Below are 24,002 nucleotides of genomic sequence, written 5' to 3'. Positions count from 1 at the left end.
CAGACCATGACCCCAGGGAGATGGGAGTTCACGAAGAGTGGTTGCTCCTCAAGGAAGCGATCCTCAATGCACAAGCTAAATCTATTCCAACACGGAGGAAAGGCAGCAAGAAGGCACAGCAGCCCTTCTGGCTCTCCAGGGACCTAGCAGACCTCCTGCGGCTAAAAAGGAAAGCCTACAAAGGATGGAGGACGGGATTCACCTCCAAGGAGGATTATTCTGCGCTGGTCCGGTCCTGCAGGGAGCAAACCAGGAAAGCCAAGGCTGCAACTAAACTCCAACTAGCTTCAAGCATCAAGGACAACAAAAAGTCCTTTTTCAGATATGTGGGGAGCCGGAGGAAAAGCAAGGGCAACGTTGGACCCCTGCTAAACCAGATGGGGCAACTGACAACTGACACCCAGGAAAAAGCCAACCTATTAAATAGGTACTTTGCGTCAGTCTTTCATCAGTCCCATGGGACACCCATGCCTGCTATGGGACAGGGAGATCCGGGTGATGGGGATCCCCTACCCTCCATAAATGCTGACTTCGTGAAGGAACACCTTGAGGAGCTGGATACCTTCAAGTCAGCCGGCCCTGACAATCTGCACCCCAGGGTACTCAAGGAGCTGGCGAGCGTCATAGCCCAGCCCCTGGCATGGATCTTTGAAAACTCCTGGCGCTCTGGTGTAGTGCCCGAAGACTGGAAGAAGGCCAATGTGGTGCCGATCTTTAAGAAAGGGAGGAGAGTGGATGCGGCTAACTACAGGCTCATTAGCCTGACTTCTATCTTGGAGAAGATCTTAGAAAAGTTTATTAAGGAGGCCATCCTTGATGGACTGGCCCAGGCTAACATCCTAAGGGATAGCCAGCACAGGTTTGCCAGCACGGGTTTGTTGGTCTTGTTTGACCAATCTCATTTCCTTCTATGACCAGGTGACCTATCACCTGGACCAGGGAGAAGATATTGATGTCATATATCTTGACTTCAAAAAAGCTTTTGATCTGGTATCCCATGATCACCTCTTGGCCAAACTGCCCAGTTGTGGCCTTGGCTCCACCACGATTCGCTGGCTGGGAAATTGGCTCCATGGTCGGACCCGGAGGGTTGTAATTGATGGCAGTCACTCATCGTGGTGCCCTGTGACCAGTGGGGTCCCTCAAGGCTCTGTCCTTGGACCCATCCTGTTCAACATCTTCATTAATGCTGTGGACATTGGAGTCAGGAGTGGACTGGCCAAGTTCGCCGATGACACCAAACTTTGGGGCAAAGCATCCACGCCAGAAGATAGGCGGGTGATCCAGGCTGACCTGGACAAGCTCAGCAAATGGGCAGACGAGAACCTGATGGTGTTTAACACCGAAAAATGCAAGGTTCTCCAACTTGGGAGGAAAAACCTGCAGCCCACCCCTTATAGCATCCTTATAGGCTTGGCAGTGCTACGTTGGATAGCACTACAGAAGAAAGAGACTTAGGGGTCATCATTGACCACAAGATGAACATGAGCCTGCAATTTGATGCTGCGGCTAATAAAGCGACCAAAACGCTGGCTTGCATCCATAGATGCTTCTCGAGCAAATCCCGGGACGTCATTCTCCCCTTGTACTCGGCCTTGGTGAGGCCGCAGCTGGAGTACTGCGTCCAGTTTTGGGCTCCACAATTCAAAAAGGATGTGGAGAAGCTTGAGAGAGTCCAGAGGAGAGCCACGCGCATGATCAGAGGTCAGGAAAACAGATCTTATGATGATAGGCTGAGAGACATGAGACTCTTTAGCCTGGAAAAGCGCAGGCTCAGGGGTGATCTGATGGCCACCTATAAGTTTATCAGAGGTGACCACCAGGATCTGGGGGAATGTTTGTTCACCAGAGCGCCCCAAGGGATGACAAGGTCCAACGGTCACAAACTCCTGCAAGACCGTTTCAGGCTGGACATAAGGCAGAATTTCTTTACTGTCCGAACCCCCAAGGTCTGGAACAGTCTGCCAGCAGAGGTGGTTCAAGCACCTACATTGAACACCTTCAAGAGTAAATTGGATGCTTATCTTGCTGGAATCCTATGACCCCAGCTGACTTCCTGCCCTTTGGGCAGGGGGCTGGACTCGATGATCTCTCGAGGTCCCTTCCAGCCCTGATGTCTATGAAATCTATGAAATTACAATTTATTTGTATAGTGCCTAATACACTGTGACCCTAGCCATTGATTGAGACCAAGAGACGTTCCCTTGGTGACATCCCACGGAAAGGAACAGAGGATCTGGAAAACTCATTGATGTTGCATCCAGATTCTTGCTTCAGAGGGACATATAAAGGGCTAAAAGCAGGTTTCACTCAATCCCACTGAACCCTGCAAGAGTTGCTAGGATCTGATGCTTCATTGGAAGGACCCCATAGCATCACTGTAGGAACTATGGAAGGACTCTGACAGTATGAAGAGAAGTGTTGCAAAAGTGTGGGCCTTCAGGATGATAGTCTAGTACAAGTACAGGAAAATAGTGAGGAAGCCATAGACAGCAGCAGCAGCACCTGACAGATTTGAGTTTATGGTGCTTCCTGAAACCTTAGTGTTTCTTGATTTCAGGGGCCTGCCTCCTTTACTGCAAATATGTGGTGCAGGGGGCTGGTCCAAAGGCTGGATCAGAACCTCTGCCCCTGGATTGGGGCATAGTGCCATCTGATTGGGGCCCTTCACTGTCTCCCCTGGCCCTGTGCCCCTGATCAGGGACCCAAGCCATCTTCCTCAGCCCTACACTGCCAGATGAGGGCCCCACTCTGCCTTTGCTTGGGCCTTGCGCTACAGGATCAGGTCCCCACCACCTCCAGCCAGCTGACCTAGCATACTATCCAGCCATTGCTGTCATTGCTACCCTGTTGCCAAATTTTTGGACCTGTGGGATCCTCTGTGGGCCAGATGGCATGGCTCTACACACTGACAAGACATGGCTGGTCTGATAGAGCCAAAGGTAAGAGACATGAGCAAGATTTAAAATACAGAGCTGGCAGAGTTTGGGACAGCCTGGAGAACAGGGAGCAAATTATTAATGGAAGTTGTTTTGGGCCCTGGGAAGCCAGTTCCTGTGGAATTTCCTGCTACCCGAGTTGCAGTGAACCATAGAGCTTAGGAGTTCTGCACAGTATCCTGCTCTCAATTTTCCAGTGCATGTGAATCATTCAAAAATAGTGAAAATAGCCAAAACATGCCTAGATAAACACTGAGTAATAGAAGTCCAACAATTCACCAATTCTGTTGTTTGTTCACAGCAATACCAAGCACACAGGACCTGTCTACACATCATGAATTATGCAAGTGTCATTAAACATAATTTTATGCAGATAGGCCACTTAGGTACCAATTATGAAATTATAGCAGTTGCATGAAAAAGCTTGTGATGATACAACTTCATAACTAATATAGGACATTTGTATTAGGTAACTGCTTAAAAAACAATGGTATGTAGCACGTATTTCTGATAAGCTACCCACAAGTTTTACAAGTATGGCTTCTTTAATTTGAAGAAGTCTTCAGTACCAGACTTCTTTATAGAAAATGATTAAGAAAGATTTTGATGTTACAGTCACTGTTCCTTTACCTTTTCTTTTTTTAAAATAATCCTTTGTTCAAAATCTATACATATTTCAAAGAAAGTAAGAAAGGAACAAGATCTAAGGCAAGCATTGATAAGACAGCTTTTTAAAGAGTCTGGGTTATTCTAATGGTGCATGTCCATACTTTCAAATGGCTGGATTTCTTTTAAGTTTAACCATAACTTTAAATTTCCTGGTTTTGTCTTTTTTAAATATAAAAAGTTTGTTTTTCTCAGTTCTCATGTTTGCCAACCTTGATTCCAGTTTAAGAATGTTGTTTATATGGGATATAAAAATAGCATAATGTATACTGTCTTCTATCTAGTTTAGGGAAAACTATCTGGTTTGGGGGGGGGAACAGAGTTTATCGTCCATATGGTAAAACATATATTTAATTAATCTCTTTAAACAATGAAATTAATTAAAATGAATAGGTAGGATAGAAAGCACAGCAGGTAGAATTCCTTGATGGAGTAAAGCAAAAAGCGTATTTACAGTTGGGTATACATATTACAGTTTGACCCCGATTTCCCTCTAAAAAGTAATTTGTTGAATAAACTGCAGGGACAGTCCTGCTTTGGCATGAAAAGAGGCTTGATACTAGTAGGTCTTTTCCTTTTCTAGCTCCTATGATGTGAATTTATTTAACAGTACCTTATAGACTAAATCAGAGACGTACTGCATGAGCTTTTGTGAGCCCAAGCTCACTTCATCAGGTGCTGTGAATTCAATTTAGGGATTTTATACAAATCGGCTTGATTGATTATCCACCCGGAACCTGGGAAAATAAAAGAAACTAACTATCTCAGGGAAACTGTTAATAGTATCTCACCTCAGCCAACTTAATAATTTATCACAGTCAGTGAATGCAGAGTTCTGTCTTAGCCCCACACAGGGTGAACTTGGTAGCACTAGCCCAAGCATTCCCTTTGCCTCACTGCCATGGGGGAATGCTGCTCTGCTGTTGCTGTCAGTGCTCCTCATAATCACTGGGGGTGACTGCTCCACACTGCCGCCAAGGGGTGCTGACCCTCTGCCAGTTGCTAATGCAACCCAGCTCTTTTAGACCTTAAGCTCAAGGATTTCAGCTCTTTTGGAATACTGCAGATACAGGTCTCACCCTGACCCCATCGTTTGTACTCCAGCCGTTTCACCTCTTTTACAGACACATGGGTAACAGGCCTCAACTGAATCCCTTACAGGAGTTTGCACATCACAAGTACTCTGCCACATGAAGCTTAGTAGATCCTGGAGGGAACTTCTCCAAGTCTCTTCTGTTACACTAAAGGTCCCTCCAACTTAGACTGCTACACAAGTCATGGTGAGTGCTCACCCTTCAGCAACCTTTTCCCAATTTTTCTCTTACAGCAGGGCTGTCCAACTTCTAAGCTGCTGCAGGTCACATCCCCAGAAACTCCACCACTGAGGGGAGGTGAGAGGTGAGGGGACAGGGACATGCGAGTGCTCCCTCCTTCTATCACTGCATCAGGTGCCCCCTCAGTGTAATGTGCACTGTAACATGCACCTGCATTAGCACAGTTCCCACCACCGCTGCAAAGTGCACCTGTGTGAGTGTAATTTTTTCCTACCCCACCCTGAAACTGCTGCACCCTGCACGCACGTCTCTGATTTAGTTAGTCTGTAAGGTGCAAATCTACCCTGCCTTCTGTCTGACATCAGACTAACACATAATTGCCTTTCTCATTTTATTTAACTATCATTTTCCCTATTAAACTGGGACATTGCTATTCATGTCATTGATAACTCAGTTTGTCTCCAGTAAAGTGAATTTGAAGTACACGCAAATTTCTTTTAAAAATATACATTGTAGAACTATCCTTTGTTAGTTAGAAAACAACTGAAAATATAAATATCAAATTACAAAGCATGACAGGTACCTAGAGTGCATGGTAAGCTAATTCCTACTAACTTCTGCAAGAAACTTATAAATAAAATTCTGCATGTGAATTAAATCAAAATAAATACTAATATAAATAATGAGAATAATTATCAGTGTCTTGCAAGACAACTTTGCTGTTTTTGAGTTGGATTCAGAATAGCTGAGTTAGCTTTTCTTCTTCCATTTTAAATGCATTGTTTGGTTTGGGGACAGTTTTTTGGGAAGAACAGGAAGGAATTGAACCAATGTAATAACAGTAATTCTTAAGAGAAAATTCAAGTGACTTGATCCTTTGTTATTGAGTTCCTCCATTCATTTTTTCAGATTTCTGTGGTCCCTAACTGTTTCCCATACAGTGATGGAAGTCAACTTGTTGCCTGGAAGTTTAACAAGCTCACGGTTAACATCCTATTGTAAGAACTCTGAAAGCTTTTTTTAATTGTTTCTGTGCAATGACTTATTGTGTCTTGTGTACTTTAAATTAACCACCTTGTAAGCATTTGCTTCTAGTGAAGCCTATATGATAGAATAGCTGTGTCTAGAAACATCTTCTAAGAACTGTTCTTTAGCTTGTCCAAAAATATGTAATACTATTACCAATTTATTATTTATAATGATTTATAATCCGGTACATATCATTACAGGGGATTTGACAGCAGTCTTTAACTACCTGAAGGGTAGTTCTAAAGAGGATGGAGCTAGATTGTTCTCAGTGGTGACAGATGACACAACAAGGAGCAATGAACTCAAGTTGCAGCAAGGGAGACTTAAGTTGGATATTAAAAAAAAAATTTCTCACTAGGAGGGTGGTGAAGCACTGGAACAGGTTACCTAGAGAGGTGGCAAAATCTCAATTCTTGTAGGTTTTTAAGACCTGGCTTGACAAAGCCCTGTCTGGAATGATCTAGTTGGGGCTGGTCCTGCTTTGAGCAGGGGGTTGGACTAGATGACCTCCTGAGGTCCCTAAATCAAACCCTGATTTTTTCTGTGATTCTACGCTTAGTTACAGGTAACATTGACATTAGTGAAAGCGCATTGCTATAAAAGGTAATGCTGCCATTAACTCCTTCACCCTAAGCCATGAAAAGTTTTCCCCTTCAGATACTGTTTGGTATCCACAGAAGTGGATGGTTCAAACTTTCAATTTTCTGTGCAAGAGAGCATGAAATTTCCTCACATCAGAACAAGCTCATGTCAGTCATTAAGTGACAACAGGTCAAGTCGGGTGGCCAGTACTCAAAATAAATCTGCTTGCAGAGACTTAACAGCTGCTATGACTAGGGCAAAGGAGCATTTATTTGCTGCTTGAACATCTGTGTATGATTGTTAAACTATATAATATGCAGTCAGTCATAATGGAAAATTTTCCTTTTGTGAGTTGGTCTGATTGTTGAAGGCCTGGTCTACACTCAGTTTTGTTTGAGCAAAACTCCCCATGAGAGATGCTGTTTTTTATCCATTTATTTATACCAGCATAGTACCTGATGTGGATGCAATTACACCATTACAAAGTTACCTTGTACCACTGTAGCTTATTTCCCTTCCTGCACCCATACTGTGGGAGATAACTATACTGATAAAGCAGTATATTTCTAAAACAGTAAAAGTTAAAGCAGTAAAACCCAACTGCAACAGAAATCACTATATTTAATTAATTGTTGTTGTAATATAACATTACTAGCTGAAACCCACGAAACATTTTAGATTTTTTTTTTATTGCAAAGGTATTTCTTTAAATACAGGATTTTTAGTTATTCCTTGACTGAATACTATAACGGAATCAAAACTTCTCACCCTTGAAAAGACTACATAAAGCTGTCTGTGTGTAAACACAGGCTTGGGATTCTATCATATTCACATTTGGTAGATGGACTTTGTAGTCTTTTAGACATCTTTTTTTCTAGAAATCTTATTCCAAAATTCTAAATTTTTCTATTATGACAGCTTATTCTGTCTGGCAGTAATCATTGTGATTGGCTGCCAAGAATCTATCATTTACTGTGGTCTGGTACTGGTGGGGACAGTGCACAGGATGCTGGAAGGCCGCCAAGGCTGAGCTTCCCTGAGCACACCCTGGCTTCCAGTGCCCTGTGCACCGCTGGATCTGGTGGGTGCTGCCTGCGAGCTGGGGCTGTACCTGTGCAGCTAGCACCCTGCCTGGGCAGCCTCAGGGGGCACCACCGCTGCAGAGGGAAGCACTGGCCACGCCACAGCTCAGGGGTTATGCAACCCGGTGGTAGCTTGCATGGGTAGGCTCTGCTGAGGGGAAAAAAAAAGTGTTGAGGGGCCTGATCTTTTATTTTTTCCTGAAGCCTGCTTGCATCTCCCATGGCCAGGGAGTGAGCTGCTGGTGGGTCATGCAGCCCCTGAGCAGTGGGGAACCATGGTGCTTCCCTCCATGGCAGTGGCACCCCTTCTGCAGGACCCACCTGCTGGCATGCAGTCCCGGGGTTGTCGCCACTGCAGAGGATAGCACCAGGGCCCTGTGCAGCTCCAGGCCCGCTGGCAGCTTGCCCCCTGGCTGTGGCTCTTGGCTGGCTCAGGGGTGGGAAGGATTGGAGCCCCTCGCTGTTTTGTTTTGTTTTTTTCTTCAGTGGAGCCTGCCCACTCTGCAGTGGGGGCACGCTTCATTCTAGTTCCGACTTGCCTGTGTATCTGTTTGAAATGCCTCAGGATCTATAATAATAACATGCTTATTCCGTCTATCCAGACGACTCTGATTGGTTGTTTCAATAAGCATTGTGATTGGATGCTGAGACAACCAATCAGAGTGCTCTGGACAGACAAAATAATCCTACTATTATTATAGATAATTACTTGTTGCCAGTTATTCATTGATTTTTTTTTTTTTCCCCTCCCCCTTACCATGTTTGAGTGGATGAAGCCTCTATAACCAGAAGGTTCTCTGTGGAGAAACATGAAACCTTCCTTACCAGAGCTCAGGGTGCTCTGAGACTCTGCTGGTCAGTTTTTGTGAAATCTGGGATCAAACTATGGTCTGCAACCTAAGAATGCAATGTATTGTTAAATACAGTAGGCTATGACTTTTATCACAAAATATTTTTGGTTACTTTTAGCACAGATTGTTTACTTTACAATTTTTTTCAGTATAATGACTAACTACAAAGAAGGCACCCAAGTTAAAATTCAGATTTATGCTAATAAGTCATCTCTTAGTTTTTTATTAAAAGACTCTGGTTCAGAGTCTTTCATCCACTCTGTACCCTCTGGGCCCCACACTTAGTGCATAGGGACCAGAGCCCTTTCATTACACTGCCCTGGTATATGATAGACCTAGCTTCTGTGTCACCCTCTTACAGATGTACAGGTACTGAGAACGATGAAAGAGATGGTACTGAGAAAGATGAGAGACAGTGCCTATATTGCAAAGGACTCTGGTAGCCTTGGTTTCTAGAGGGTATTTCTATAAATAAGTAAACTTTTTCAAACTGAGTAAAGATGAAGAAAGAGTTACTGAAGTGTCCTAGTTCAAAAACAGAAAACCCCATTTTGTTAATACTATTGTAACCCTTCTGCCAGGCATCAGATGGCAGCAACAAAGGATGAGTTCACTTTAGGGGTTTTATACAAATTATCTTGGCTCAAGCCTTCACCCAGAAGCCTGGGAAAATAATTTCTTCCTGGTTATTCCAATGTGAACAAACTTCACATTGCAAGCAGTATCAAACTATAACAGGGTTTATTAATGCAGGATAGGGAGGTAGGCTGACAAACAGGTTTAATAACCCCTTAATAATCAATTGGTATGACTGTAGACTGCATCAGACTGGAAGGCTTGATGGTAACGTGGTGGGGCTAGTCATGGCGGGGTTGCTCCTATAAAATACCACTATGTTGCAACCTTCAGAGTAAGGTGAGTATAGGGTGCCTCCAAACCCTAGCTCCCACTGCCTTGTGGGTACTCCTTGGTTGGAGAAAGACTAACAGACATCATCCTGACAGGAACGTGCTGTCACAGGTCTGTTCTGTTGCTCTTTGGAAGAGGCTACAACTATCAAGGCACTGAACATCTGGACTGGGTCTGGCCTTTGGACTATGTCTTGATAATCTAGAGGAGGGATGGTAGGTCTAGGGCAGCGCTCACTCCTTCATTCTCTTGCCTGTGTGTACGTGCTGAAGGTTTTGGTGTGAGGGTCACATAGAACTCTTGCACATACACTATGTTCCAGAGGGTCGATGGTTGCCAAGAAGCCCTTCTCAACCTATGACTAACAGTTTAGCATAGTCAGGAGGTTCATAATTCTCACTTAGTCCCACACAAGGTGGACAAAGTATTCAGTAGAGCTAGTGCAGCTCTTAGTCCAAGGTTTCCCTTGTCTCAGCACTGCTGGGGCACTGCTCTATTCCTTGCCACTGCTGGGGGATGCTGTTCCCCATTGCTACTCACCACTGTTGTGGGGCACTGCTCCTCATCACTGCCCACTGATGCTGGAGGTGGGGTCACTGCTCCTTGTTGCTGCTCACCATTGCTGGGGGTGCACCACAACTCATTGCTGCTGGGGCACTGCTTCTCACCACCACCGGTGGGGCACTGCTCTTCACTGCTGTCAGAGGGAGGGCCAGCATTGCTGCTGCTCCTTATCACTGCCTACCACTGGTGGGGGGGCACGGCTTGTCCTCTGGTTGCAGAGGCAACCCACCTTTCTTAGATGCAGGCTCTCCTCTTTCAGGGTCTGGTAAGTACAAGCTCCTACCTAACTTGCTAGTACCTTATGGATTTCAGCTCATTAGGACCTAGTATGTAACGGGCTCAGACTAGGATTTGTTTGTCACCAGCGCTCATTTCCCCTTTGGTTGAATACCATGCCCTGTTAAAAAAATGTTTCAAGGGCCAAATCAATTTCAATTTCTATTGGGCAGAGGCCAGTAGTCAGGTTCCAAATTTCAACTGAGCAGAGCTTAATTGTGCAAGTCTGAGTGGCTCTACTACTTGGCAAGTATCCACCTTCCCTGACCTATCATTTTGGGGCTTCAGGTACTCCCTAAGTCTGTGACAAACATCCTACATGCAAGCTCAGGGTCCAGAGATGCTGGATTTTGGATGCCCTCTGGTCTTGCTTGCTCCTAGCCAAAAGGCTGGGAGCAGACCAGGGGGAAAGCAGGGAAGCAGTCCCCCATTGCCACAAAATTGTACAATCGAGTTTCCTGCATTTGGAGAAACTTGCAGGGGTCAGCCTGCCTGGAGTGCAAGGGACAGCCTCACCCTGGGAAAAACACCTTGGTTTTTGAAATTTTGTCCTGGGGCCAAACCACTTCTGAATTAAGTTCCAAAAATTGACAGAGCAGAGCTCAGTCATTCAAATCTGTGTGGTACTACCACCAGCAAGTATTCTTCCACCCAGACTCATCAATTTGGCACTTTAGATGCTCCTAAATCTGTGGCAGGTATCCTGTGTGTAAGCCCCAAGCCCAGACACCTTGGAGTTCAGATGTCCCCTAATCTTGCTTGTCCCTAGCCAAAAGGAGCAACTTGGGGGAAGGCCTAAAAGCAATCCCCCATTGCTATAAATTGTGTAGCCAAGATCCTTGCATCTGGAGGCGAGCCTACCTGCAGTGCAACAGATAGGCCTTCACTCTCTAACTATATTTGAGTCATTCAAGGCCAAGAGGAAGGGTATCTTTCCTACCAGGTAAGTAAAACAACTGTGGTATCTCAAATGCCCCAAAGCTTCAGTCTAGAGCCTTTCCTCTTCCCCTTGTGGTTCCTGAGCTGGGGGTCCCTTCACCTTAGACTCACACAGTCATGGTGACAGCATTGACCTATCAGCATTATTTACTCAATTTTCTCTTACAGTATCAACCCCCTTAGTAACTTCATAGTTTTAGAAGGCAGGGCCAGTTTACCCAAACCTAATTTCCCTGGACTCTTATATTCAAAATGTTAAAAGCAATTAAAACATGTTATTGCAGTGAAAACAAGCACAGAAGAGATTTTCAGCCCCTCATCTATACATGCCAATAGGTGAATATGCAGATAAGAGACACAGTCCTGATAACCTAACCTTGCATGCCAATGGCAGTATGCAGATAAGCCCCACAGAGAGGGAGCGCAGCTACACAAGATATTTACTGCACAGTAGACTAATTAGCTGCCTAATAAACATCTTGGCATCTACATATGCACCTGTATTAGGCTGGAGTAAACTAATTTACTCCACAGCAGGATAGTACTTCTAAATACAAGTACTATCTTGCTACAGAGTAAAAAGCTTCACAGTAGCACACATAGAGATGCTGCCCTGGCTGGCTGGGGCATGAGGGTGGTTCAGTGTGGGGGCTGCCTGTTGGCTAGCCCCACACTGAAGCACCCTCATGCCCCAGCCAGCCTCTTTGCACCAGGTTGAACTGGGGGGAGCACATCAGGTAGGACCTCGTGATGAGTAGAGTTCAGATCCTGAGCTGAAGCATGGAAGAAACCAGGGTCCTGGCCTACATGGATGACATGAACATTCTGTGCCATAATAAGTGTTCTGTAGAAAAACCCCTGTGGTGCACACAGGTCTACGAAGCAGCAGCAAGGCCCAAGTTCAATGTGAGCAGCAACATATGTCTGGCTTTGGGTGGGCTCTGGGACCTGCAGTCCCTGGGGGTCTCAGTTCTTTACGAGGGGGTCAAGATTCTCAGGATGGAGTTTGACCCCGAGTTGAGTGGAAGGAAAGCCTGGGAAAAGAAGGAGGCCAAAGCTAAGCAGAGGTTGGGTCTGTGGCACGCGCATTACCTCTCCATGGGCAGGGGCGTGTGGCGCGCATGAAGTCAGTGTTGCTACCGATGGTTCTGTACACTGCACTAGTCATCCTCCCACCCAAACATGGTGCCCACAGAATCCAGAGAGCCATGTGTGGTTTTTTTCTGGGGATCCAGAGGGGAGAAGGTGGCAAGGAACACCCTTTACAAGATGAAACAGACTGGGGGCAGGAAATGCCAGACATCCTTCCTGCAAGCAACGTACACGAGCCAGATCTGCAAGTTGGTGACTGGCACAGAGATCAAAACAGCCTGGCTTGTCAGGTATTTTGCAGGACATCTCCTGAGATTATGGAAGGTATATGCACCAACCAGTGGGAGATTGTGGACCATGGAACACCCTGATTCTACAAGGTCCGGGACAAGTTCCAGAGTGAGTATTGGCTATAGAAGGAAGGCTCAATGACTATGTCAAACCACAGGAAGATACAGAAGGCACTCAGACCCAGAGTCAGGCTGTCAACCGTGGAGCTGCTTCTTGATGACAACTGCTAAGCCATCTGGGAGTAGATTGTCCACAAGGACTTATGAAAGGACCACAGAGGCCACGTCTTGATGGAAAACTGATTCAGATGTTTCCCAGGTGGGAGGCTGCCCATATAGGTGTCTTGAGGTGACATCTATTCTGCAGCTCTGTACCTCCCCTAGCACTGAGGCCCATGCCTCACACATTGCATCCTTCACCCCTTCCAGCTGTGATCCCCTCTCTTTGGCTCCCCCTTAGGCCCTGGCCCTGCCTTCAGGCCGGTTGGAATCCAGAGCCTCTTGTTCTGGGCATCCCTCATGGTGGGTCCCTGACCCTTTGATCCCTCTTTGGGTCCTGGCCCCAGCATGGACCAGTTGAGGGTACCTCTGATATCTTTTATTAGAACAACTGAATAGTTGAAGAAAAAGAACTTAGCAAGCTTTTGGGTTTAAAAACCCTTTGTCAGGCTGGGGAAGCATCTAGTTGGTGTGTGTGCACTCTTCCTGGATGTAATGAATAGTGAAGAAGCCAGAGGCTGGCATCCAGGAAGAGCAGGGGGCCTTCCCAGTGTGGATGAGATCTTGGCCCACCCACCTGTTTCTGGGCCAACTGCCCACCCATCTTTCACCTGCCTGCCTTGATGGAAAACCAATTCAGATGTTTCCCAGGCAGGAGGCTGCCCATTTAGGTCCCTGATGTCTAGGGGTGACATATGTCCATTCTGCAGCTCCATACCTCTCATAACCCTGTGGTCCATGCCTCGCAGATGGCATCCCAGGCAGCTAAGCTTACCTGAAGCTTCACAGCTCCACTGCAACCAACAAGCCTCAGGCCTCTCAAAGATCTTACAGGTCTAGGCTTTTCCTAGCCAGGACTGGTGCGTGTGATGTGGTGTGAGTGGTGGCTGGAGGTTGTAAGGTGCCTCCTACCCACCTTTCACCAGGGAGGCTTGCAGTCCTGGCATTTCGTGGGGGCTGCTGCACCACCAGCAGTCCCACCAGGCCTCCTGGCCCTGGCAAGGTGCAGTTTTAGGTTATGCCCAGGACCTGGGGTCTCCTCCTTCCCCCTAACTCCAGCCCACACCTTCAAGTTCAACCTGGCAAGGGAGCTCAGCAGGGAGATGTTCTTCCCTTGCTGGATGGTGATATAGTGAGTGCCGCCTCCAGCTCTGAGAGCGGGACATTAAATGGTTTTTTTTTAAAAATTTAAAAGGGGAAACAGGTGCAGACAGAGTGAGGAGGGTGGCACTCCATCTACAGTGGATCTTGGGGAACCCCAGCAGCAGGAGGTTCACTTTGAAGAGCACCAGCTGCTTCACCAAACCAGGATCCAAGCAGATGCGGTTGCGTATCGCAACATCCCTAGCAATGCTGAACACCTTCTTGCTTGGAACACTGGTCAGTAGACAGGGCAGGTGTTCCCAGACAACTATGGCCTGTGGCTTGCCCAGTAGGTCAGGGAGTTGCATTGCAGTGGCTCCATGTCCTCGGCAAGATAGGTAGCCACTGAAGCCTATGCACTACCTGCCTGAGGCTGGGTTCTGGTGCCTCTGGACCCCACTATTGAAGCCATACCCTTGACTCACATTGGCAGCAGCTGTCATGGAGGAGACTTGCTGGTGCTGGGAGTGCTGTGAAGTGGATCCCCCTCTTCCATGTCCCCCTGCCTCTGCCCTTCTGCCTCCCTAACTCTGTTCACCAGCACCTCTATCCAGTGATCAAGGGTTTTGCTGGCGCACACACTCCCCTTCACCCTCAGGTATATGTGGCTGCCAGCGCTTAGACCATACTGGATCACAATCGATCCAGCCATTTTTTTTATGCCCTTCTTTAGCCGCTTCACCAGCACCTGCACCTCTGGTGACAGTGGCTTGCCTCAGCCAGGGACATTGATCCCCTGGAACTTCTTTGGTTCTCAAGCTCCTCACTACAGTAATCACCTGACTAAGGAGGGCATTGCTAGCGCTGAGGGTCTCGGTGGCCTCGAGGAATGACTTGAGGACCACCAAATTTGGGAGATAGTATCCCACTTTGTTTTGTTAAGGGGCCTGCTGATCCCAGTCTCCCTGAGCAAGGTCATCTCATGGATGGCCTTCCGTTGCTTGACCAGCCTTTCGAGCATCAAGTATGTGGAGTTCCACCGAGTCTCCACATCCTGCATGATTTAGTGCTGTGGGATGCTCAGCTCCGCCTGTTTGTCCTGCAGCATCTTGGTCCCTTTGGCGCTCTGGTGGAACTAGTCCATCAGCTTCCTGCATCTTGAAATGAGCTGGCTGGTAGTGGTAGTGATGGTGCCATCACTGGCATCCCTGTCCCCCTGCAAGGTATCCCTGACTGTGAGGTGGAACTTGTTGCCACACAGTGGATGCCAACAATGTTGGCATCACAGATCGCTGTGACCATATTGGCCCCATTGTTGGTGATCACAAATCCATGGGTGAGCTTGCCCTGCCCAATGAGTCACTCCTGTACCATGTGGTTAATGGCCACCATGAACTCCCTTGCCATGTATCCATCACCTCTGCTTGAAGGAGAACCTACCAATGGCCTGACTGATTGCACCAGTGCCCTGTGAGGGAGAGGTAGGCATGATCTCCACCTCGAGCTGCCTGAACCCTGGCCGCTCAACTAAGGAGAAGGGCTGGCCAACTAGAGCAAGCATCTCCCCAGTGCTTTGGGTGACCTTGCTCACCCTTGCAATGCACCCCACTTTGTCTGTAGCTTTTCCCCACTGGTCCAGGATGGCCTGCCTCTGTTTCATAGGGATGGGGGCTTTGGAGCAAGAGGGGGGCTTCCCTTTGGGCACACCCCCACTGGTGCCAGGCTGAAGAGGAGCAAGGGCAAGGGGGTGCTGCCTCCTGAGATGCAGCAGCATCACCATGGTGGTGAAGTGTTTCACCTCCTTGCCCCGGCTGATCTGCCTTTGGCAGTGCTGACAGGTAGCATACTTGGGATCATCTGCCATCTCGAAATGATCCCACACTACACTACCCTCCTGCTTCAGGGTTGAGGGTGGGGATCCTGCCTTATTCCCTTCCTCAGCAGATAGAGGCACAACAACAGGGGAAACTGAGCCACCTGCCCCCACAACCTCCTCCAAAATGCCTTCCAGAGAAGAAGACCTGCCTGTAGGGGAACTTTGAAGTGTGTGGAGCACAAACTCAGAATCCCCCTCCTTCCCCAGAACGTCCTTGGCTATGGCACTGAGGTCCCCTGGTTCCAAATCCAGCTTCTCTGGCACTGGGAGGCTTATGCTGGGAACAGAAATTGGGGTGGAGGAGATTGTCATGCTGGTGCTGGTGGGTATTTCAGGTGTTAGTGGAGGTGGTGCAGGTGCAGGGACAGGTACTGCTTCCAGCTCCTTGCTCCCACTAGCAGCAGAAGCCTCATGGCTGCTAGGGAAGAGGGTGTATCTAAGTTTGTGGGGGATGGAACTTGCAGCTCTCGCCCTACCCTCTCTAGCCCCTCTCACTCCCCTCCCAGAAGACCTGGCACCTGCCTTTCCAGCATGCTTCATAATGTTTGCTGTGCTGGAAAATCTTCTCGGCCTCTTGAAGGCTCAGATCGAAAACATTTACTCTTCTATCTTGTATGTGTTTAATATATGTGTGTGTTTACTATATCTTTTTCTATCTGCTTATTATACCTTCTATTTTGGGGGCAGGCAATTATTTAGGGCAGAGGGCCACTTACCGAGTTTGGGCAAGCTGTCAAGGGCTCAGGTAGCTCTGCTTTTTGACAGGTGTCCCACCCCCTGGTCACCATTTTGTGACTGGAAGTCCTGCCCCCCAACCCCTGATCTTTGCCACCAGAAGTCCCTCTCCTTACCCCTGGAAGTACTCCTTTCAGCAAGAGGTTTTGCTGTCTCAGAACCAGAAAAATACCAATTTATATTCTAAAAGAAAACATCTACAACATTCTTTAATTTGATTTTAAAAAAAAATTTGTCCTGATTTACATGTGTTTGTGTAGTGTATGCAGAGATGATTGCACAATAGCTTAAAATGAAATCTTACTTTTGTATGTTATGGGGGATGGTTATAGGTTTGTGGTGGGAGGGTATGTGGGGTGTGAGAGAGGGCATGGGTGTGTCTGTGGGGATGGATAGGTATGGGGATGTGGGGTGTGGGTGGGTATTGGGTTTGTTGCGGGCTTTGTGGGAAGGACAGCGTCTGGGGTGTGTGAAGGGGTGTGGGGATCTGCATGTGTGAGGGGGGGTGTGGGCACATGTGTATGATGCAGTGTGCATGTGGGACTCACCCTATGAACACACACACACACACCCTTTACCTCTGTCTACACACATGCACATACTCTCTGTCCCTGCCTCCATGCACACCCCTCCTGCTCCTGGTCTTGATCCTGCCACGGCTCATACTCCCCAGTCCAGTGATGCAGCCCAGGGCCACATGGTGCAGGGGCAGGAAGGCAGGGAAATGGCTGGGAGTGTAGTGGGGCTGGGCTGCTCGGTCCAGCTGGCTCCCCTTGGGTCCTACTGCCCCTGGCTCCTGTCATCTTTGACAGGCATCCAGAAACAAATAAATATGAATTTACTAAATTTTTTAGGGGCTCGGCAGGCCTGATAGAATTTTCTGGCAGGTCAGATCTGGCCCGTGTATTTTGCCCGCCCCTGTTCTGTCTGCTTGCTATATTCTTCTATCTGCTTTCTATATCTTCTTCTATGTGCTTACTATATCTTCTATTTGTTTACTAGATAGAAGAGACTAGGTAGAGAAATTAGATAGAGACTAGCAAAACAGTTAAGAGGCTAACTAGGAAGCCAGCTGCTGCAGCCAGTACCTTTCACACGCTGTTGCTTCCAGACACACAGCTCACAAAAGGGACAGAAAGGCCTCACACAGAGTCTTATATGCTGTTTCTACATCCCTCCCCCAGAGCACTGTGATTAGAAGGGAACTCGGGGAAAGATCACAGTCACTGGCCAGCTACAGATGTCAATATCAGAGCAGTCTTTCCCTTCCTCCTGTCCTCCCCCCCTGCTTCTCAGTTTCTGTTTCCCGACAAGACCTCCTTTTCCGAATCGCCAAATATTTTTCCAAATCTTTTCCAAATCAATTTGGATGCTTCAAATCGATTCAGAGCTTTTTATGGGTCTCCCAATTTGATTCGGATTCGATGATTTGGCCGCCAAAGCTGGCCAAATCTTTTCTGAAACGAATAGACGACTGAAGCTTCGCACACCCTTAATAACTATTTATAGAAATTATATATATATTTTTTAAAATGTTGAACAGGGGGGAGCAGCCACAGTTTGGCTGGCTGACCACCCAGGCCCCTCTTTGCCAACCAGGGCTGCTCTGACTTGGCTCAACGTGCTGCACTCTTGGGTGCGCATTCAAATGGCAGTGAATTCCAGAGTTTATTGCTCCCAGGTACATGTTCAAACAGCACACCCAGGAGCAATAAATTCTGGAGCAATAAACTCCAGAATTTATTGCTTCACATTAATTGCATGTGTAGATGTGCCCAGGTTATCATACTGGGACAGTAGTAATAGGGTTATATCATAGAGCTTGTTTACTTTCTTTCTCTTTCTTTTTTTGGTATTTTTCTTTGACAGCCTTCTCAATGTTCTTGGAGGTGTTCTGTCAGAGGCTAGAATTTAATATACCTACCTTACAATTCCTAACCATGGTATTATAAAATTCTGATATAAGGGCCAGTTGAATATACCTTTCAGTGTCATTTTTTTCTTTCAATGTATGTCTACACTCTGAGCATTGAAAACCATGTTCAAATGATAAAAGATAAAATCACAGAACTGGAAGGGGTCTCCTGGGTTATTCAGTTTAGTCCCTTGCTATTGCAGGCAAACATATCCTATCACCCCTTACATTGTGTTGTAATGAAGATCTTTAGGCCTCACAACACTGAGAATTTTCCAAAGAATAACTTCCTCCCTTTGGAGATAAAACCCCATCTCTCTTTCTTTTCCCAAAAGACATCCCATCACTATTTTAAATGCAGGCTGTGTTAAATCATTTTTATTTCCAGTGTCAGTATTTTATGCAATGTAACCTTTAAGTCCTCCAGCACCATTATAAAACCACATTACGTATACAGCTTGTTTAAGAGAAAATATTGAGAAAGTTATAAGGTACATTCAAAGATACTTAAATTCAAATCTTTGTTCTAAATTCACTGTGGATTTTGTAAGGCAGCTTATGCCCTTTTTTCAAGAAACCCACAAAACATTTTCTCCTAAATTTTTGAATGATATAATTCCATTCTTCTCAGAAAGTCTATTTTTTCCAATACAGTATCAAACAGAGGGAAGGAAATTGAATCATTTCGCCACCAGACACTGGGGTCATTCAACTGTGGCACTTTGACCACTTATCCTGACAACGCTTCCTTTTTGAGGAGAACATCTTATGCAAAGACACTGAAAGAAATGGATAGTATGGCTGCAAAATCAGATGGTAATAATTATGTATGTTCTTACTTGCCAAAAATATACCTACATTCTTCTTCCTTTTGAATATTCTGCTTTCTTATTTTTATTATGCAGCATTTAGATGGAATTATAGAGGTTTATGGGATTTTTATGGAACACAAAACAGAAAAGCCTTGGTTCCTGTCCTCTCAGGTTTTTAATAGGTTAGAGAGAGGTGAGGAAGGAATGGGAAGGTGAAAAAGGAAAAAAAAATACAATATGCGGAGTTTGGGGGCAGAGATGTAGATTGAATTTGGGAGTAATCTGTAAAAGGTGATTGCTGCAGTATTTTGCAGCTAGCATAGCTGCAAATGCTAGACGAATGACTGATTTTTACCTTTTTTTTTAATTCAGCACCTTAAAGCCCATGCTCTGTTTCTTGCTAGAAACATCTATATCCACCTAAACACCATAATCCTTTCAGAGTGAGGGACCAGAAAGGGTAGAGGTCCTATATACAAAATAGAACTGGTGAGGACTCTTACCTTTTTGCAGATATCAAGTTAATATAACTTGTTTTATGCTTAAAACATACCCAAGAATTTTTTTTTAGCAGGATGAGGCCAAGGAAAATTTGTTGTTATTTCAGTGTAAATGTTAAAAAATGGCTCTTTTTAATTGTTTCTTTTGGTGAAAGAAAATGATTCTGTGGTTGGCTTCTCACTCCCCATGTTATAAAAAAATTCTTCAGCGTGAGGTTTTGACTTAAATAAAATAACCTTTTGATGCTAAGTGCTTGGGAGCCAGAGTGTGTGTGCATGAACATACACCACCATCCTGGTCCCAACCCTCCAGCTCAGTTGTCCTTCAGTTTCTCTTCCAGATTGCCCTTTGTCATAGTTAGGTAATGTTGGAAAATGCTGTTCTGGCAGCACCTGAATTTTCTATATGGAAAGTAAGAGATCTGTATGTAAATGGTCTTTTCTGGGTTCAGATTCTAAACTTCTGATGTGACCTGCCTTGATTTACATGCAGCTCATGAGATTAAAATGCCTCAGTTTTTTAGCAAGACCTGTAAGAAGTAAGACTTAAAATTAGCGTATCAGGTTCTTTAGATTACAGTTTCAGCTGGAGTATATGCTAAAGATTTTGATGTATCAGTGCATGCCTCATGCAGTGGCAAAGGCAAGCTAAACTTCATAGCTTTTTGTGTAATAATCTAATCATCACCAGTAGGTGTCATTGTGCTTACATTTAGATTAGATTAGAAAACACATTCATATAAATACAAATGGCGCTTTAATTAATACTATGAAATTAGCAATGGGAAAAAGTCTTAGTTTAGTGCAACAATTGAACGCATTCAGAATTCTATGAGAAAATATGCAATATGATTACTATTTCACCCTTGTTGAACTAATATTGAGGTGTGAAAGTGAATCTAGCACATGGCTATATATTCCCTAGATAGCAAGATCTCAGAGAGGATCCTAAGACTCACAAAGGCAGCTTCAGAATGGTCAGAAAATCAGGAATCCCATAGCTCTTTGAAAAAAAGACTAAGTATGGCAGCAGCTGAAGAAGCAGCAACACCAGAAGCAGCATCAAAATCCATTGTCCTTGCACGGTAATAATCCCTTGTTTGTGAATATGAAGTGAGGTTAAATGCCTTTAGAGATAACTGAAGCTTAATTGTATTGCTACTTTCCTTTTTTATAAGAACCTATTCCACCAATTGGCCATCCCTGGGAAATAGCACAAAGGTGTATGGAGCCTCATCCTGATTGCTGTTTTGTGATTTTGGTCTTGAGGTGAAGATGATGGTATGTTACAAAAGTAGACCTATTACTGATTTTTCATGGACTTGAGCAAGGTGGTCCTCACAGGTGCCCAGTAAGTGGAATAGGATCTGGTTGAGAGATCTTATGCAAAAATCTCAAGTGCTTTACAAAACACCGCTGGTTTCATCAGTCGAAGTTTCTAGAGGGAAAATGAGGCAGAGGTGCTGTGACTTGCCCAAGGTCACACTACACAAGCAAGAATAGAATCTCTTGCTTCTGCCCATTGCTTTATTCACTAACTAAACTGGCCCTTGGAACAAATTGTGCCCTGTGATACAGGCAAAAAATAATTGCACAGTAAGTGTCACCACCTACACACAGTTGCAGAGCTGAAAAGAGCCTTTCCTGCCTATAGCCTTAGACCAACACAGCTACAACCTATACCTCTTTTTCTTTTTGCTTTTTTAAAATTAACCTTTTCCTTGGGAAATCAGATCTCTTTTATTAGACCAACTAAAATAGTTGGAAAAATTCTTCTTTGTAAGCTTTCAAATATGAACACCCTTCATCAGAGTGAGAAAGCATCTGCAGTTGGTCTGTGCTCTTCCTGGATGGAATAGAAAAGAAAAAGCCTCATTTTGCTAAAGGCGAGATATTGGAATTCATAAACTTAGGCTTCCACTTCAACTTTTTCCTTTGCATTCCACTGTAAGAGTGAAACTAAGTAATAAAGTTCAACACATGACACTTCAGGTAGAACAATGCTTCCTTGCAGTTTTAATATTAAAATATACTGAGTTAATAATAAATGGATGAAAATTATCTACAGCACTTTTTACTTAATTTCTCTAGCAAGAAGAATCCAAAGCCAAATAAATATGAAGCCAGCAAGAACAAAGTCAAAAGTAAGGTTTCTTTATAAGTACAGTGGCAAACAGTGGCTAAGCTGCCTTTTCTACTCAATTAAACCCATTTTCCATGGGACAGAAATGCACAGTTTTTTTCCCCTTTCTCAAACTTGGCTGAGTGCTAACTGTATAAGATGTTTTTTGTTTTTATTTTTTAAAATTTTAATCTGTGTGTATGGAAGCTTTCCCGTGCCTGTATATTTTATTTTATTTTCATTCCAAAATAAAACTGTTGGATGTTTGATTATTTGGTCATTCCAGTTACATGGAAAACACCAGCTTTTCATGAAATTTTTTGGGCAAAAACCTCATCCTCTCAAGTCCTTAGGTCACTGTCCCCCACCTGCCTAGATGCATAGAAGTCAACTCTGATATACCTTGTATATATGGACTCCTGGTGGAGTGGAATTAGTTCTGTAATGAACTAAAATAAATGAAAAGGTCCCCCTGATAATTACAGTATATGTTACATGAAATCTGTTTACTGAGTTACTGCTATTTTGAATATAACTCAGTAGCTCCCAGATGTGTAGCTTATACCACTTTGCTTTCTATGTATTTACAAAATAGCAATACAGAGAAGTCTTTCCTTTCCTACCTCCAGCTCAGCTAGTCCTCTCTTAAAAAATTACTACAGAAGGTATAGAAGCAAAGCTATAGACTACATCTACAAAGGGACCTAGCTATTGCAATACATGCCTTTGACATGCTGTCTCCCCCAGTGGAATCCTTGGCCCTGATTTAGGCCCCCAGGAGCCCAGCTCAATGCGGGAGGAGAGTCAGATGCTTAAGAATGGGTTTCACAAAAGCCAGGAAGCTGAGCAGGGAATAATCAGAAATAGTCAATGGGAAATGCTGAGGAAAGGGTAAGGGTCTAAGGCCCACTCCTTAAAGGTAGTCAGGCAGCTAACTCCAAAGCAGAGGGACTCACTTATTTGTGCTTGGGATTTTCCTCTGTGAACTCTCATCACGAGTTAGGTGTATAAAGTTAGCTCCTTGGAGGGGGAGGGGAGGGGAGTGAACAGTTTAAGTGAGAGACCTGGAGATTTTGACTTTTCCTGGGGTAGGATTTAAATCTCTCACACCCAGGAAAGTGTCCTAACCACCAAACCATTAAGTGTGGTAGAATTAGTTTTAATATCTCTGGCTGAAGCAGTTCCACTCTGCATAAATAATGCAGTAGTTATTAAAGTGGAGATTTGAACATGATTCTCCTATATCCCAGATGAGTCCCATATACACTGGCCTATAGAATCACTTTCTCATTTTTCCTACCTTCCTATCTCAGTGAATACTACCATTCACACAGACAGGGCATATCTACGTGTGTTGCTATGGAGATGTTGTTACTGCACCATAATTTAGTACTTCCTTTTTGAAGTACTAAATTACAGTGCAGTAACAGCCTGTACTGCGCTGTAAGCATGGTTATTTTTAGCAGCTACTTCACCATAGGGGAGTGTGTCACTATGGTGAAGTAGCTGCTGGTCACGTGTAGATGCCTGTGGATGCTACATTACCATAGTGCATTGCTATGGCAATGTAGAATCATATGTAAACATGCTCACAGTGAAACACAATAAGATGATTGAGTTCAGGATCCTGAGGAAAGGAGGAAGGAGAGCAGCAGAGAAAGGACTCTGGAATTCAGAAAAGCAGACTTTGACTCGCTCAGGGAACTTGTGGGCAGGAATTCCTGGGAGGCCAGTCGAGAGGGAAAGGAATCCAGGAAAATTGGTTGTGCTTTCAAGAAAGCTTTTGAGGGGGTAGGAATGAACCCTTCTGATGCACAGGAAGACTAGCAAGTATAGCAGAGGGCCAGGTTGGCTTAGCAGGAAACTCTTCAATGAGTTAAAACACAAGAAGGAAGCTTACAAGTGGAAACTTGGACAAATGACTAGGGAGGAGTATAAAAGTATTGTTTGGACATGCAGGGATGAAATAAAGAAGGCCAATGTACAACTGGAGTTGCAGCTAGCAAAGGACATGAAGGGTAAAAAGAAGGGTTTCTACAAATATGTCAGCAACACAAGGGAGATCAGGGAAAGTGTCAGTCCCTTATTGAATAGGGGAGGCAACCTAGTGATAGATGATGCAGAAAAGGCTGAAGTACTTGATGCCTTTTTTTACTTCAGTTTTCATGAGCAAGGTCAGCTCCTAGACTGCTGCATGTGGCACCACAGTTTGGGAAGGAGGTGGTCAGCTGACAGTGGCAAAAGAAC

General features: G+C 45.1%; 1 protein-coding gene across 3 annotated transcripts in view; it reads left to right on the top strand.

Annotated features, from left to right (window-relative positions):
* The window catches only part of LOC149865715 (uncharacterized), a 97,773-nt gene that overhangs the window by 26,272 nt on the left and 47,499 nt on the right, over nucleotides 1-24,002 (top strand). For 2 of the 3 annotated variants that reach the window (XM_090042282.1, XM_090042283.1), the window contains exons 8-9: nucleotides 5,789-5,877; nucleotides 18,976-19,137. In XM_090042282.1, the coding sequence (XP_089898408.1) occupies nucleotides 5,789-5,877; nucleotides 18,976-19,137 (251 nt within the window). Of the gene's footprint in view, nucleotides 1-5,788; nucleotides 5,878-18,975; nucleotides 19,138-20,558; nucleotides 20,719-21,724; nucleotides 21,778-24,002 lie in introns of all 3 variants that reach the window. The other variant, XM_090042281.1, reaches the window with a different exon arrangement.

Source organism: Crocodylus siamensis, chromosome 4, assembly GCF_052110815.1.
Source record: "Crocodylus siamensis isolate JL-2025a chromosome 4, ASM5211081v1, whole genome shotgun sequence".
Lineage (NCBI taxonomy): Eukaryota > Metazoa > Chordata > Crocodylia > Crocodylidae > Crocodylus > Crocodylus siamensis.
This window is presented reverse-complemented; position numbering and strand designations above follow the sequence as displayed.